This window comes from Micropterus salmoides, unplaced genomic scaffold, assembly GCF_014851395.1.
Source record: "Micropterus salmoides isolate LMB-PRFRI ecotype aquatic unplaced genomic scaffold, ASM1485139v1 Ms_hic_scaffold_15, whole genome shotgun sequence".
NCBI lineage: Eukaryota > Metazoa > Chordata > Actinopteri > Centrarchiformes > Centrarchidae > Micropterus > Micropterus salmoides.
This window is the reverse complement of record NW_024040596.1, coordinates 7,316,428-7,334,287: the sequence shown is the minus strand read 5'-3', so window position 1 is coordinate 7,334,287 and position 17,860 is coordinate 7,316,428. Positions and strand designations below refer to the sequence as shown.

The 17,860-nt window shown below is 40.1% G+C and overlaps 1 protein-coding gene across 8 annotated transcripts in view; it reads left to right on the top strand.

The window, feature by feature from the left end:
* Positions 1 to 5,795, top strand: part of myo1b (myosin IB) — a 62,537-nt gene extending 56,742 nt beyond the window's left edge. For all 8 annotated transcript variants that reach the window (XM_038720165.1, XM_038720161.1, XM_038720167.1 and 5 more), the window contains 4 exons: positions 165 to 297; positions 901 to 1,053; positions 1,742 to 1,872; positions 3,681 to 5,795. In XM_038720165.1, coding sequence (XP_038576093.1) covers positions 165 to 297; positions 901 to 1,053; positions 1,742 to 1,872; positions 3,681 to 3,813 — 550 coding nt within the window. In that variant the 3' untranslated portion in view covers positions 3,814 to 5,795. The remainder of the gene's footprint in view (positions 1 to 164; positions 298 to 900; positions 1,054 to 1,741; positions 1,873 to 3,680) is intronic.
* The last annotated feature ends 12,065 nt before the right edge of the window (positions 5,796 to 17,860 follow it).

Here is a 17,860-nt window from a genome sequence, read left to right as displayed (position 1 = left end):
GTCTTTATTTCACAGTACATGAAAGTAATACCTAGTGATCCACTGTTTTGATAAATGAGTCGATTAGTGAATCTCTTAATTTCATGGTAAACACAAAGCGTCAGACCTCATATGTGGCATGTATTGTGAATGCCTTTGTCTCTGGCTCTGTGTTTTTGTCTCAGCGTGAGCCAGCCCTTCAAAGGTGACTACCTGGAGATCAGCAAGAACCCCAAATATCAGAAACTCAACAGCGCTGTGGATGAGAAGGTTCTGCTGGCTGATGTGGTCAACAAGATTAACAGGGCCAATGGCAAGGTAAGAAACATCACTGGCTCTACAACATTTAGAATCCATTTAGCTTGTGTAAGTCCAAAATGAGCCGTAATTACACTGTGACCTGCTGTTTAGACTGGAGCAGAAAACTATTACGTTGATTTGATGGGTATTTCACCCTGCTGTGCAGCAGTCTGATGTTTTTTGACATCTAAACAACTAGTATTATTTTGATTCCAGCAGATAGCAGACATGTCGACAGGTGTATTGTGTTTAACTCTTAACCCTGTCTCTTTTATTTATATAAAAAAAGAGGGAGAAGTGCACTTAAAAACCCATTTCGGTCTGCGCGTTTGCTTTTGCCACAGTGTTGACATGTAGCGTAACTAAAATTCAGAACAGTCCCGAATTACTGTTACATATCCACAGTTGTTGTGTTTTTTCCTAATGACAAACGGGTGACTTCATGAACAAAATAATTAATTTTAACGTTGTGTTTTGATTTTCACGTGTGTTAATGTTCATTGACGCTGAATGTACCGGTAGCCACGCCCCCTCCCCACCCGTCCCGAATTTCAGCCATTCTCATCTGGTCACCCTAAGCACAACATTAGAAGGGTGAACACTTTATGCTCTGGTTTGCAGGGTACAGCTCGAATCTTCCTGCTGACTAAGAAGAGCTTCGTCCTGGCCGACCAGAAGACTGGCCAGGTGAAGGCCAGTGTTCCTCTGCCAGACCTCACCAGTGTGTCGGTCAGCACACAGAGTGACGGCTTCTTTGCTCTCAGACTCAAAGAGGTGAGGGAGACCTGAGCTGTTGTGATGTGTTGTTTCAGTGCGGGTATGAGTCGACCTTCTCATCTAACTCAGCCAGATAGCGTTGCGAATACAAGGATTTCTTAAAATGTCTAACTATTTCTTTAAGGCCACTGAGACCGTTGAACGGTGGTCAGTTGTGCCCTTGTGGTGCTTTATTTAAATATCCATGGACATTAAAAGTTACACTAAGCAGCATTTTTGTACACACAAGTGAACCTGCCTAATTTACTAAATGAAGTAGATTGACCCATTTCTCCTTAATGAAATTGTGCTGGTGGGAGATCTCTGGCTACAGGAATTACTGATACAAAACTTTCTTTCAAAGGTTTTGTTTTTTGTTGAATATCACTGAGAAACATGATCATAATAATAACTTTACAAGAGTTAAGTTTTTCTACGTTAACTTCAGACACCTGGCTGACGTGGACACCTTTTACCCACCCATGCAAACACATAGAAACATTAAATGGAAAAAGCCAGAAGGTTGTACATGACATTTGAGCAGTGGCAATACATAGAACAAAAGATATGAGACAAAAGTAATAGAAAGAATGCGTAAAATAAAAAATGAACTAATAAACATGTTCCGACCAACGCTTTTTGAAAAAGGAAATGAGTGCATGATTACAGGACACTGAATACAAAATTCATTGATATTTTTCTTTAGGGTTCGGCCTCAGCCATTAAAGGAGACTTCTTACTCAGCAGTGAACATCTGATTGAGATCATCACCAAAATCCACCGCATCGGGGCCACGGCTGCAGACAGGGAGCAGCTCAACATCGACATCTCAGACGAGTAAGAGAGCATGCAGAGTTAAATGGGGTTATTTAGGTTGGGATTTGTCTCCCACCTGGATGGTTTTTAGTGACGTGGCTAATGTTTCAGCTTCAGTTTATTCTATTCACAAACATCTTAAAATACAAGTACAATCACAAGAAATGTATGTAGGGGCCCAGACACTAAGCAAATGATAGACATACAGTATCTCACAAAAGTGAGCCCACCCCTCACATTTTTGTAAATATTTGATTTATATCTTCATGTGACAACACTGAGGAAATGACACTTTGCTACAATGTAAAGCAGTGAGTGTACAACTTGTATAATAGTATAAATTTGCTGTCCCCTCAAAATAATACATCACACAGCCATTAATGTCTAAACCTCTGGCAACAAAAGTGAGTACAGCCCTAAGTGAAAATGTCCAAATTGGGCCCAGAGTGAAGATTTTGTGTGGCCACCATTATTTTCCAGCACTGCTTTAACCCTCTTGGGCACGGAGTTCGCCAGAGCTTCACAGGTTGCCACTGGAGTCCTCTTCCACCCTGATATGACAAAATCACAGAGCTGGTGGATGTTAGAGACTTCAGTCTTAATTTAAAAGAACTTCAGCAGACCTGCTGTTATTTGGAAGTTTATTCTAGATATATGAAGCATAATAACTGAACACTGCTTCTCCTTGTTTAGTTTTGACTTTGGGGACAGAAAGCAGACCTGTCCCAGACGACCTCAGAGGTCTGGATGGTTCATAACGAAGCAGAAGATCAGAAATGTATTTTGGCCCTAAACCATTTAGTGCTTTATAAACTTACAGCAGGATTTTGAAATCTATTCTTTGACACACAGGAAGCCAATGTTAAGACCTCAGAACTGGAGTGATGTGATCCACTTTTTTGGTCTTAGTGAGGACTCTAGCAGCTGCGTTCTGAAGCCGTTACAGTAGTCAAGTCGACTGAAGATAAATGCATGGACATGATTCTAGTAATCCATGTCCCTAGTCTGCTTGTCTTCAGCAAGCTGTTTGCGGGCTGTCTTGTGCATCATCTTTAGAATAGGCTTCCATCTGGGACGACAGTCATGCAGACAGATTTGATGCAGTGTGTGCGGCGTATGGTCTGAGCACTGACGGACTGACCCTCCACCCTTTCAACCTCTGCAGCAATGCTGGCAGCACTCGTACGTCTATTTCTGAAAGAGAACCTCTGTCGCTAAACACGTGCACTCAATTTCTTTGGTCGACCATGGTGAGGCCTGTTCTGAGTGGAACCTGTCCTGTAGAACCGCTGTTTGGTCTTGGCCACCGTGCTGCAGCTCAGTTTCAGGGTCAATTTTTTTTATAGCCTTGGCCATCTTTATGTAGAGCAAACAATCTTTTTTTCAGATCCTCAGATTTCTTTGCCATGAGGTGCCGTGTTGAACTTCCAGTGACCAGTATGAGGGAGAGTGAGAGCGATAACACCAGATTTAACACAAGTGCTCCCCATTCAGACCTGAGACCTTGTAACACTAACGAGTCACATGACACCGGGGAGGGAAAATGGCTAATTGGGCCCAATTTGGACATTTTCACATAGGGGTGTACTCACTTTTGTTGGCAGCGGTTTAGACATTAATGGCTCTGTGATGTGTTATTTTGAGGGGACAGCAAATTTAGACTGTTATACAAGCTGTACACTCACTACTTTACATTGTAGCAAAGTGTCATTTCCTCAGTGTTGTCACATGAAAAGAGATAATCAAATATTTACAAAAATAAAAAATTTTGGGTGTCCTCACTTTTGTGAGATACTGTGTATTAGAAGTAAGTTGTTTCTGTGCGACAGGTTTCTGGTGCAGTTCAAGCAGGACAAAGTGTGTGTCAAATTCATCGAGGGAGCCCCGAAGAACGGCAACAGCGTGTCCTGCAAGCGCAAGAACAACCGCCTGCTGGAGGTGTCTGTGCCAACATCACCCTAGTGCAGCTCCCTCGCCAGCTCTTTAGCGCTGTTCCTGAATGCTCAGATTGGCGGGCAATTAAACACCGAACTACCACCCACTCCCGAACCTCTCGTCTCAAGGTCCAACCCCCCCACCCCCCATCCCAGTGCCCACCCTGAGTTAGAAAATGACAGTTATTTGGCTTGTTGTTGTGTTTTTTTTCTTCAGTCTCTTCTTATCAGATTTACTATGGCACCACTTTAGCTGTAACCATGCGCCACTTTTTTTGGCAAACTCATCCCTTATCTGGGTTGCATGCCACAGAAATTTGGTCTAATGTTTCACTGGTGTTATGTAAAACTGGGGTAAAGGGTTAAAGATGGATGGAAAGAAAATCTTGGTGGCGCACAAGAGACTTCTGTATACCAGCGGTGATGTTGATAATGATTGTTCTCTCTGTATGTTGGATAAGTCTTTGGAGAAAATGTCATTATGAAAACTTTGTGACAAGTGCCAGCCTTAACTGGCATTGACTCATCCATTTTTTAATAGATGGCTTAGAATTTGAGTTGAACTAACTTTTGGGCTTGGCCTGTCAGATTTAGTTTCTCTGAAGAACTTAAAATACTGCACTTGTTTTCACCTCGGTGTAACCAAAGGAGTATCATCTGAAAATGAATTTTGATTGAATGTTGTATGATTTTTATATATATATTTTTTTTTTTCAGTGCGCAGTTGAAGTAAATGTAATTTGCTAGATAATTGTATCCACAATTCCTATGTGCCAATGAACAGGTCCCATGACATGTCACAGGTCAGTGCACAAACATAGAAAACCCATGTAGGTGATGGACTCTGGTTCTATTACTATTAATGACAATACATTACCAAACTTTTTCGAATAGAGGAGCTTGTCAACCTGGCAATTTCTTTTAAGTTTTGACGGCACTGCACATGTGATTAACTTCCATTTCCTCTACAAGCACAGTAGAATTTGTGATCTTTTTGAAGCTTTATTTTAACTCATAGGATGTAGGACTCATGTATGATTCAAAGACCCTCTGGCTTAATGAGGAACTTGATTAAAGATACTGATAAAGGCAGTGCAGACACTTCCAGAAGAAGCAAAGCTACTCACACCAGATTCTGTTAAAAAAAAAAAATTCTGGTGAAAAGTTAGTCTTTTTTTTTTGTGTGCAATAAATAAAATGCGTTGTCTCAATTATTCCCTTTCCAACAACACAGTAGTGAGAACCCATAGCAGTCACCCTTACTGTACCATAAGCTGTACATAGGCTATATAGGCTGTAGCCCTGGCATGGACAAAGGGTTTCTTTAGTATCCTAATTTTAAGTGCTGTTTGTTAAATAGCTGTTGCCACTGCAGCTTGAGTTATTGTAGTGCTTGAACCACTCTGACAAAGTGTATTTTTCAAGGGGAAAGACCAAATATTAAGCGCACATGAACATAGTGTATCCGAAGAAATCAACCAGCTTTTACAACCTTCTAGTACACATATAAACACACAGGCCAAATATGATATTTCAAAGAAGCAACAGAGTGCTGTATTTTCAGGTATGTTGGCTATAATTTTATTTCTGGTAATTGTATTGGTAATTGGTTTTGTACTGTTGAGTTCTAAGTAAACCAGATGTTTCTCTGGTGACTGAGGGAATAACACAGCCAAAGTTGGTCTAGTCATGTTTTGCAATCCGGGGTACCTCGGCTTGTAAGTTATTGTATGTTTTAATTTTTTTAATGTCACACACGACACAGGGATCAGTTGTTGCTGTCCCTCTCACGGGAACGTTTGAGCTGAATGCCATGCCCCCACGCGCTCTGTTTCGTATTTGAACAATGGCTAGAACTTCAAAATGATGTCTGCATTCTTGTGTGCCTAATGTTAACCTGTGCTGAGAGACAGAACATGGAAATGTTTCAATAGAATTCAGTGTAACATTTACAAGTAATCTTTTTTTAAATTAAATAAAAGTCAGTAATAAATAAATGTTGTTCTTGGATTCTGTGACCCTTTTCTTGTTATTTTGTTCATATTCATTTAGTCTAGCAATGTTACGTTTTCTGGCGGTGATCCCATCTGCCCATCAATGACACTTCTAAACCTTAAACAGTACTGAATGAAAGCTGAACAAAGTTTCAAGGTATTTTCTTGGGCTGTTTTTTTACAGAGTCTTTCGTGTAATCCTCAGTGTGCAGGAAATGGTCCATCAGCCATCAATGCATCAGATTATTAAATCTTACATTCCTGTGAGGCCTTGGTTGCTATTTATCAGCAGTAACAGAGGGCTGCCCAGGACTGAAAAGTATTTTGGGGGTTAGTAACATTGAGGCTGGACAGCTAGGCCTTGTAGTCAAGCAGCTGGCCACATGTTTTCCATCGCATCTGGGGAGAGCTGTCCTAGGGTTAAATTCCGTGGCTTGGGGAGAGCTGCCGGCAACAGGTCTCCAGGGAGCAGCCCTCAGTTTGAGCACAGTGTGGTAAAAATAGCATACCATTTTGGGCTGCCCAGTACCCAGTTCCCACCACTCTGCAGGCTGGGAAAGGAAGGAGGAGCCCCAGCATCCCAGTGGATATTAAAAGCTCAGTGGGAGTGCAAAGGAATTGTACAATGCACAATCCCATCTCCTGCAAAGCCTGTAGATTTCAAACAGCAGTGTGGACCTGCATCAAATCAGCACAAAAGAGCAAGAGTGGCTTGGGGAGATAAAAGCTCTTTGCTGATGTACCAACCCAAAGCAGAATAAGGAGTGGCGTAATTGAATTACTTTTTTAATATCTTGTACCAAATTATAACAAACAGTTTTCAGGTCTGCTGCATTTCATCTTAGATTTGATGGATACTGGGATTGCCACTATGGACCACTATGATAATTTACAGTACCATCTCACACAGCAGGGGCAAATGGGAGGTAGGATCAGACTGCTTTGAGGTATTGGGTAGTCTTTGGTGACATCCCATGGACTTTAGATGACATTACAATAAAAATGACGGAGGAAGCTGGAGGAGGATACAAAACAGAAAGATTGTTACTGATGGATAAAACATTGATAAATTAATTATCATTACACTAGGAAAACATTACTTGTGGCTTTTATTCTAATTAGAAGTTTTTCTTTATTCTTTATAAACTACAGAAGTGTTGCAAGTTTTTCTATTTGCAATTCCTGTGGAGCATTTCTTGCATAAGAGAAATGACATGATACTGGCTTCACTAAATTTATGTAGTCTACTAACGCATGCAATACTGACCAAATTGCTTTAAATTTGTGGTGTTAAGCCAACATTATCTTCTCTTTCCTTTAGTTCACTGTATTTTACATGCAAAGCAAAATTATAGTAAGTTGATATACAGTATCGTTTTGAAATTTCACAATGTCACTTTGCTATGATAACTGATACAAAAATATGCCTCAGTGGCCATGCAAAACCACTCATGTCTTTTAGTGACCAGGCATATGGAGAGCCTGCAAACAAATGGATTTGGGAACTCTCTTTGGGGGATTTCACATCCTGTCCAAATCACATCAGCTGCAGTGGATTGTAGTGCTGCTGGCAATAAAGGCAATGAAGAAAGTACTGCAGGTATGGAATTCACTTTACAAAAAGTCACTTACTGCTTTTGTTACTGCTGACTACAATCCTACATAACAGGTGTGAGGCCTTCTATCTTAATCTCAGTGAAATCATCCCTGTCTAATAAGGTGGAGACCAAACCTTCAAAGGTGTGTGGCTCTAGGTAACATCTTGATACCAAAACCACTAACTGTCACTGTAATTAACCACTCTCTACAGTAACCGAATTTTATTGATGCTGGCTCTGGTATCATAATTCACTTTCAGTTCCTCTATTACAGTTTTAGTGATTTAAACATGCCTGCAGTTATGTTTCAAAAGGTAGGATAGAAGGAGGAAGAAGTATTAATTGTCATGTGAACTGAAATGACCCCATAACATTTTCACACAAGGACAAACCTTTCCTCTAGCTTTTCTCTGAACAATATACTGTATACACGATACACACCATGCAAACACACATACAGTATTAAAACAAAATACACCAAAAAAAGAAACTAACACAGCATAAGTTAAAAAAACAGTGATGATTGAATAGAAAAATACACCATGGCTACTTGCTCTGCCCGTTAAAAAGTAATTGCCTGGGGATAAAAGCTGTCTTTGAAAAGTGGTACTGATGCTGTGATAGTGCTTACCTGATGGTAGCAGTCAAGATAAATGGTGACAAGTGCTGTCTCTGATTATCTGCTGTTTTCCTGCAACTTTATACCACAGATCTCTTCCAAGTACGGCCATTCAGCTGATTGCAATCTTTTATTTTTGATGCCAACAGTTTTGTCCCCTCAGTTCAAGCACACAGGTTACCTAACCTCAGCACTGTAAACAGAGCTCCCAGAAATTGTCACCATAAGGTGGCTGGAGTGTGAGTGGTCCTATTTTTGCTCAAAGCAATAACTATCTCTTGGTTTCGTACACAGCTTGTTTGTGGGATGTACTTGTGTTGTTACATACCGAAGGCCAGACACTAGGGGCCAGTCAAACTCAGCTTGTGAAGCCAACAATAACTTCCTTTTAGAAGTGCAGAATTTAGAGGTGACCTGGAAGGAGGAAATTCTCGGCCCAGAAGTCCTTTGACAATTTTTCAAGAAGCAAATAAAACTGTCAATTTTATTTAGGTGTATTTGATGTTAAGGTGAGATCTTCAGAAAGAGTTCATGGATAAACAATACATATATTAACTATATGAATTACCCTTCAGTTAGTTACCCAGAAGAGGCTTTTAAATGTGCATATGTGACCTTCTTCTCCTCCAAAAGAAATGGACTGCACTTCTTAAATGAGGCCACTAGCTCACATCATTGCCTCCTCACTGTCAACAGCGTAAAGCCACAACTAGAACTACAGTATGTTAATCTTGACTGCAGTTTGCACTGTGGGGGAGACCCAAATAACATTAAATGCAGGAAGCTGTCATTTATATTCCCCTGGTTGATTACCATTGGTTTTTCCAAGTGCTGAATTTACTGCCGTCTAGAGTCAATAAGATAAAAGTTCGGTGTAAACTAATGAATCTTTAAATTCAACATCCAACCTTCCCTCCCACCTTTCTCCTTCTCCCAACCTTTCTTTCTTTCTTTCTGCCATTAATTTAATGTTGCATATTATTAGACTTCACAAGTAACCACCTTTCGACAAAATATTGGACAATGAGGTATTACCGTATTTGAGTTTACTGTTTTAAATTAATATAATTTAGTTAAGAAGGATGTCTCCGTTCATTCATTAATTTTCTGAAATTGAAAAAATATCATTTATTTTATTAACTCATATTGCCTATTATAGTACACAAAAAAGGTTTAAAGAAAGTTTTTGCAAGGCTGTGATATGTTACAAACACGTCCTATGTGTGCTGGTGGTTAGTTATCCATATTGACTGCATTGAGCTGTCACAGCGTTAAGGCTGATTTCATTATTGAGTGAGGGAGTTTAGGACGTAGATGTCAACACATTGGCCACCAGGCTGCTGATTTACTTTGGTATAAATCTATGCTGTGATTTAAATGACACCAACCTTCAAGAACAGAAACAGACTATCTGTCATTTGGAGGAAATTCATTTTGAGCCCGTTCCATGCAGGACTAATAAGGTGAATGTCTACTTTTGGAGGTTATTTTTGTGTTGTTCCCAGTTTCTCTTTTCACCATTTAGTTTTTTTATCCAAGTTGAGGTGAATACAGTAGATGAACAATCAGTCAATTTCTCTAAGTGGTTAGCAATTTTATCATCATTTCTGTCTTATTTTCCTAAGAACATAACATATTTGAGTTTTTTGGGAACAAGAATACAGAAATGAGGTAGAAATAAAGGCAGGCAGGGAGAGACTCCCTTAGACAGAGAATGACACACAGAGTGTTGCATGGCCACCCCTGGCAGTGGGTCAGACAGTCTGGAGGGAGGGACAAGGGCTGGAAGAGGTCTGATTAATGAGTGTTACTGGGTGGTGGAGAGTTTGTGTCCCCACTCACCCTTGTGTCACCAGCACACTCAATGGCTTCATCAATTTGTAGCCATTATCACGTCAATAGGCAAGAATGGAGGGAGGACGGGAGTTAATGATTGAGGGGGAAAACAGGCTTCTGCTGCACCATCTGTGGATAGCTGAACATGGGTGAAGCAAGAAGTGATCTCTTTAGTCATCTCCTATATAAATGTACAGAAGTGAAAATATAACCATGAGTGGCCAAAGTTTTATTGCTTACAATTGGCAAATATATAAACTTAAACTAGCTTTACTTTTAATACCCTCAGAGCAGCTTCTGAATTATCAAACATTTAAAACATTCATTGACTAGACATTTTAAGATTATCTTTAGTTTCTGTAAGTTTTTGTACCCCAAAGTGGAAAAAGAGACATGACAGAGCTTTGATGGTCACATCCACCAACAATAAAATCCTGTACTATGAAAGTTTTCACTTGTATTGTTCTCTCTGTTTGTCCTTTTCACTTTCTGTCAAGATTTTTGTGTCCATACTAAAATATGTTTGAGAGATATCAACTGACGTTTGGTCACATCCACCAACAGAAATTTTTAAGTGCTCACTCATTGCTCTATCCTTCTGTCTTGCTCTGTCTTATAAAGTAGTCTGCTTAAAAAAAGAAGAAGAAACACCGATTCTGTTGTGGGACATTTGCACAAGTTTGAAGAGTAAATTGTCACTATCTTTATGCTCATTCATCATTGAACCAACAAAAGTTATTGGGTCAGTGAGTGTATCATGTCTTCATGTACCGTACATGTGAACGCATGCACCTGTGGAACTGATATGGATAAGCAAATAGCTGCACACACATCATTAGGTGCTCATTTACAGACATTAGGTGGGAGCACTGGCCCCTGAAACACCCTGTGTGATTGCATGCATCCTCACCTCCCCAGACCTGTGAATTTAGGAAATTGTCATCTCATGAGGCCCATAATGTTGTCAAGTATTCTTCTTCTCATCCACTTCCTATTTAATTTCCGCTGCTCAACACTCTCTGATCCTTGTCATCATTACATCTAGCTGTGGCAGCATTAGTCCAGATATACCAGTTTCATGTATTAACACATAACAAGGATATAATAACCCAAACTAAAAGTCATGGCTTTTCAATGTGTAAACCCTTACTTACCTTGGGTGCTGAATAGCAGTTTGGTTTTTGTGTGACAAAGGTGTTAAAAACAGAATTATTAGCTAGCCCAGAGTGAGAGACAGAGAGAGAGAGAGGCAAAGAGGGAGAGTGAAACAGCCAGAATGATTCTTCATCAAGCAGTTCATACGGCCTCTAATGACGCTAATCGGTTCAACACCTGGTTTTTCATTGCATATCACTGTAACTAATTAAATTGTTCCAACCGCAATTAGACAGGCAACATCTGGGGTGGGGGCATAGAAAAGAAGCAAAGGCAGGGTAGAAACAGAGGCGATACTGGCAGAAGGTAGGGCAAAACCAGAACGAGAGGTGTAAAGTAAGGGCATTGGGGGTTCAATTAAGGAAATTAAATCTGGTCGTCAATGTGGGACAACATACATCAAGCAGTGACAGGCCTTCCTCTAAGCCTGTCTGTCCTGCCTCTGTCAAAACGACCAATTAAAGCAAAGCTAATCCCCTGTTAACCCATGGCTAGCCTCTCAAACACAACCTCCTCCTGGATACAAGAATTCAGTCAATCAAACACAAGCTGTTCACAAGTACATGAACACATTTGTTATACATTAGATTTCAAAAGTCTTTCTGTGTGTGTTTCCTCTATTTTAAACAACATTATGCTTTTTAATCCAGTACAAGCTGTTGTTAAACAGTTACTCTAAGATTTGTGGCAGTGATCTGACTTTTTTTTTTATATTACCATTAAAAATATTTATGGAGGCCAAAAAAAATTAAAAGCAAATGTCTCCCTTTTCATCAATATGAACTTTAAACCTAAATTGAAAGCCTGTTTTATTTTGTCCGTGAGACATTTGTACTATTTATCTCCCAGCAATTTTGTCTGTATTTTATGAGACAGAATTACCCTTATTGTTGACTGATCTCAGGAGCTAACACTGACAGCATTTGGTTCTTGGATTTCAGCTATTTTATATTTTCTATACTTAAAATGAACAAAAGCAGCATGGTTTTGTATACACACTTTATATAATATAGAAGATTCTAAAACAAAAAAGGTTAGCTCCATGGTGTAACCTCGAAGCCCACAAATTAAAGCCAACATGTTCCATCAATCTGGAACAATGTCTTTTAATCTGGCGAGATAGTCGTAAAGTATAAAGGAAGGCCCTCCTTAATGTCAGAGCAGCCTATTACTCATCATCAGCAGAGGAAAATAAAAGCAACCCCAGGTTTCTTTTCAGCACTGACAGAGAGTCACAGCTCTACTGAGCCATGTATACCTTTAGCCCTCAACGACTTCATGAGTTTCTTTAATGATAAAAATTCTATTTAATAGAGATCATCCTGTCTCTTGAACCCATCCCAACTAGGCTGCTTAAATAGTTTTACCCTTAGTCAGTACTTCTTTACTAGAAATGATCAATCTGTCTTTATTAACTGGCTAGGTACCACAGTCTTTTAAAGTGGCTGTAATTAATCCTCTTCTTAAAAAGCCCACTCTTGATCCAGGGGTTTTATCCAACTATAGACCCATATCTAACTTTCCCTTTTTCTCTAAGACCTTTGAGAAAGCAGTCGCAAATCAATTTTCTGACTTTCTACGTAAAAATTGTTTACATGAGGATTTTCAGTCAGGATTTAGAGTGAATCTTTGCACAGAGACAGTACTGCATACGACTTACTAATTGCATCAGACAAAGCATTTCTCCATTGACCATTACATCCTATTACAGACTGGAACATGTAATTGGCATTTAAAGGGGCTATATGTAGTTTTTCAATGGAACCACTTATTAATAAATCACTTTTTTACTTCCTTTTTGTTGATGGGCTGTAACCTCACTTAGAAATTAACCACTCTCCTGTTTCTTTGTTGCTTGCAACAGCCATTATTCTGCTTCTTATGTGACGATATCGGGTCAGGATGTAGATGCATGCGCGCTTCCGAGCCGACTCTCCGACTACAGCAACAACACTTCAGCTAACGAAAGGCAGTCCACTAACACCATAAAACAACCGCCTCCTAGAGACTCCAACACAAACTCCAATATAAACTCCAACACAAACTTCACGTAAGGATAAAAACCAACATCAAAGTTTTATGTGCTGAAGCCCGTCAGACAAACAAGAATCAAATGTCGGATGAAAACAACAATAAAATCAGAAAGTGCCTGAATCATGGAGATACCTCTGTTTTGATTTGGAACCAACAAAACCGACACAAAGGTGGCTTTCACCCTATTGGACAAGTATTATTTATTATTAAACCTTTATTTAACCAGGCAGGACACCTAAGAACACTTCTAAACTAAACAACTTCTTAACTAACATTACTGCAAAGCATGTGAAATTACTGCAAAGCATGTGAAGGATTTAGTGATTCTATACTTTAGTTTGCTCAGGTTAGACAATGTTAGCTTGCTGGCTATTGCCAAGCAGTTGCTAACATTATCCGGTGCAAATAGTATAGTTGTATTGCTGCTACATTACTTCACCAGCTAATGTGATCCATATCCCTATCCTGTATTCCAGTATTAATACAGTAGTATTACGTTAAAGTGTTGATTTTAGCCTGCAAGAAATTATTTAAAGGTACAAAGCAAATGTGGAGCGATTTGTTTATACTATCCTATTGCAATTCAAGGCAGGAGCAGCCAGCTAAGTTGGCACAAATCTGCCACTGTTTACTTCTCAATGTTGAATTCAGATTTATTGTCTTTTTACCGATGCTCAGGTGCACAGCTTCTCCATTGGTCTCAGTCACTGTAACTCAGTGATCTATATAATATACAATACATGGTGGAGGACACAGCACAGGGCCACTTACTGTGGTCTATCTGTTATAAAGTGTAGCAACAATCTCATTTATAATATTCAGTCTAGCTCATTATCCGTTTTGTTGTCATCCAATACTTTAGCTGTGCTGACATTGCTGAGCCTCTGGTGAAATAACATCCCCTTTAAAGATCTGCATTAAGCTGGTTTAAGTCTTATTTATCAGCTTGATCTCAGTTTGTTAATAATGAATCATCCATGCATGCTAAAGTTAGTCATGGAGTTTCAGGCGGTTCTGTGCTTGTGCTCACCTTATAAATGCTTCCTTTAGGCCAGTGGTTCTGAAAGTGGGGTCTGGGGACCCCCAGGGTTGCTTGAGAGTGTTCCAGGGGGTCCCCAGCAAAAAGTTAAAATTATAATTTAGAAGAAAGCATAGCACATTTAAAACTTAAGACTCTCAAGTTGATCCAGATTCATGCAGCAGTTTATTGACAAGAACTAGCAAAAGAGATCATATTTCTCCTGTATTAGCATCTCTGCACTGGCTCCCTCTAAAATATCCAGAATATAATTTTTTTCCAGACACCTTCTACAAATTTATAAGTAGTCTTAGGACTTTCCTCTGGTAAAACTTACAGTTAGGGTTCTGCTTGCTCATGGTGGGAATTGTTGGGTCTGAAAGCTAAATCCACACTACTACATTTTAAAACACAAACCTTTTGATATGTTTGCACCTCCCATCCTGATTAAAAAGGTGAATCAGAAGACCTTAAACAGAGAGATTTGAAAACATGACCCTGTTTTTGTTGGTGGCGAAAAAAGGAGGACTTTAAAAACAATGACACAGACACTAAATTTGGCTTCCTGACTGGGTCTCATAAGTAATGCAAAGCAAAAACACAATACTACTGACAGTGTCTATGTTTTGGTATTTTTATTAAAATATTTTGTCCTGTGCAAATAACACTGGTGTGGTTCTTCGTCTGTATATTTCTTCTTTCTCTAAATCTTCAACTGCGCAGCAGACAATCTGCTTCCTATTTACACCGGCACGCACATGCCCAGTGTACGTGAACGGCTACTAAATGTGTGTTTTCAGTCGTTTAAAACGCTGATGTGGACAGAGATACTCATTTTAAAACTCTGTTTTTAAAGACAAACATAGAAGTGTGGATGTAGCCCAAGAGTATGGTCTAGACCTGCTTTAGGAAAAGTGCTATGAGATAGCCTAACTTCTGTTATGAATTGGCGCTACTGTCAGAATTCCTGGCAGAGAAAGACCCAAACGCAGAACACAGCAGAGTTCACAGTTTATCAAATAAAGAGAATAGTGCAGGGAAGGTGGGCAAGAGAGAGGGGTTCCTTTCGAGGTCCAGGGCTAAGGGAAACACGGGAAGGCTGCTGGTGGGCTGGGGACTTGAAAAAGGTCCAGGCTTCTGGCGGAACAGAGTGTTTCTGACTGAGTGGCTTACTGAGGCTCGACAGAGGTAATCTGAAGCAGAGACACAGGTTAGATTTCGCAAAACTACTTGTTCAGAAAGCAAACACAGATTTCAAGGCTGGCTGGCTGGTGCAGACACAGCATAGGTACAACAATCCAGCAGGGACTGGGTGTCTGAGCCTTCCTTTTAAAGCCGTGGCAAATAGCAGAACACAGGTCAAGTGTGCTGATGAGGATGAATCTCAGGTGTGAGCGGAGCCCGCAGCAGACATGTCCCAAGCTCCCAGACTGGAGGGAGAGAGGGAGAAACAAACAGAGACAGACGAAAGAAAAACACACCAAGCTCCCTGCACATAACCCAAACATAAAGACACCCAAACACACACACACACACACAGAGAGCTCACACTCGGGGACTCGGGACAGCTACATAAATTTAATTAAATATATACCACATATCTTTACAATCCAGAAGAAAACATGTTGCATAGAGTGCATATTGCCTCTTTTATCCAAATTGCTTTAAAGCCATAAATCACCATGCAGGTAATTTCAGTATTCTCTTATAAACAGACTGTAGCAACGTCCCCACAGACTACAATGCAATGACATCTAGAAATGTGTAACCTACACTCATTCCATGGAGTTACAAGCTTCTCCCATCCAGTGTGTTTTTATTTAATCTTCCTCACTTGCTGTTTTTCATCTGAAATCTTCAGGTTGTGGAGCAACTAGAGGAGAAATAAAATGCAGGAGATGAGAGGTGACATGCAGTGTCAGGTGAAGTGGTAATAAAGAATTATGTGTTTCCCGTCATCACCTAACCCTAACCCCATACACACACATATACATGCAAACACATGCACACAATGGATCTGATTAAACCCCACAAACATGGATTGGTGGGAGTGTCCACGGACCACAAGGCTAATTGAACTGTCTCCACTCCGACAGGATGGAGGGGTGTGGAGAGAATGATGAGGACTAGATTAAACAAGCAGGAGTTATGATCATAGAAAAGATCCATAGAAAGGAAAGCAACTGAGGTTTACAGTCATGTCACTCAAGAAATTATTTTTTTTTATAGCTGTCCGGTATGTTTTTGTACATGCGCATACTGCATGATTCCCCTTCCACAACTGCTACATCTTTAATCCTTCCATTGTTGGATTTTTTTTCTTGTAAAAAAATCTCTGGAGCTATTGGATTAATTGCCATGAATATTGTTACAGCTATGTAGGTTCAGCAGAGGATGAAGCCTACTGACTTCTAGCCCCAGCTTCAGGTTGATTCTTGTGTTGCAGAGTGAAATGTTTTGACAGCTGTTGGAAGTATTGGCATGACGTTTGGTACATTTGTACATTCATGTTCCCCACAGGCAACCGACAGGATGGTTTGTAATACCTTTGGTGATCTCCTGACTTTTCATTTAAGCCCAACATCAAGTCAAATGTAATAATATGTATTTCCGCAGGCTAACACGGCTCTGCTTGTTATGCCTTTATATATATATATTTTAAGTGTTTCTCTAATGGACCAGTCTCACCTGGTTGACTTGCACATCTGATAGAGTGTAGTGCTTACTAGGAGTTTTGCATTACTCTATCACTATGTTCAATAATCAATAATTATTAACATGTAGACATCTGCTGAAATGTGTAACATGAGATTGACAGTAGTTTCTTCCCTTAAGTAGATTTGACACATGTCGATGCTTATGTATATCGATTTCTACGAACTGCCTGCAAGAGGAATTGTTTCCTCTCTCTCTACACACAGACACACACACTTGAGTGACATTGCGTGGCTACAGTGTCCATAAGGGTTGTGAATTTGGTTCATTAATACTTTATGTACCCTGAAGAAGGAGACACTCCTTTAATGATGATTGGCATAAATAATATTGAAAGAATCAAATTACCATTGCAACCTTTTCTACTATAACTATAAAATTACATATTTCCAAGGACCTAGCACTCAGCTGTTTGAAGAAGAAATCTCTGTATGAAGCACCGGCATGTGTTTGAAGCTTCCGAAATGAATGTGTTTGCTGGGTAAGAGAAACACATCAGCAGAAGTGATGTTCTGGTGGTTTCCACTCAACCCCACTCTTCTTACAGAGAAAACCCAGTTTGTAGAAGGGTTAAAGTTAGTTTACAGCCATCATGTTTTTGTGTTAAAGGAAGAGCGTATTTGGATAATGAGTATTTTGGGAACCTGACCCTGCATAGCAGTCTGGGTGTCCCACAGAGCAACAGATGTTTAACTACTCTGTGCAGCCACCACTCTGCCGTCCCGTCACTGCCCCTGTCTTTGTGTATTAACCAGCTCTACGTGTGTCTGTCTCCTCCTCTCATTCACAGGCCTCTGTTTAGGACTAATTAGCTATGTGCCTCCTCTCCTCTCTCCCCCTACATCTACTTTGATGCCGCATTTCATTGTGCTGTCATCTCACTGTTTACTGTGCTAAGTAATAATCATTCAATCTCACCCCCCCTCCCCTCCTGTCCCTCCTCTTCTCCTCCTCAGCTCCTCCCACTTGTCCTCCTCATTATGGCCCGGTCTCAGTTGTGACGGCCGTCATTAATCAACTCAATTTGAACGACGCTGAACCTTGCAACCCTGAACACCCACCCCTGCTCAACCAGGAAGTGTTCTATTCCCCTGCTGTCCATTAGG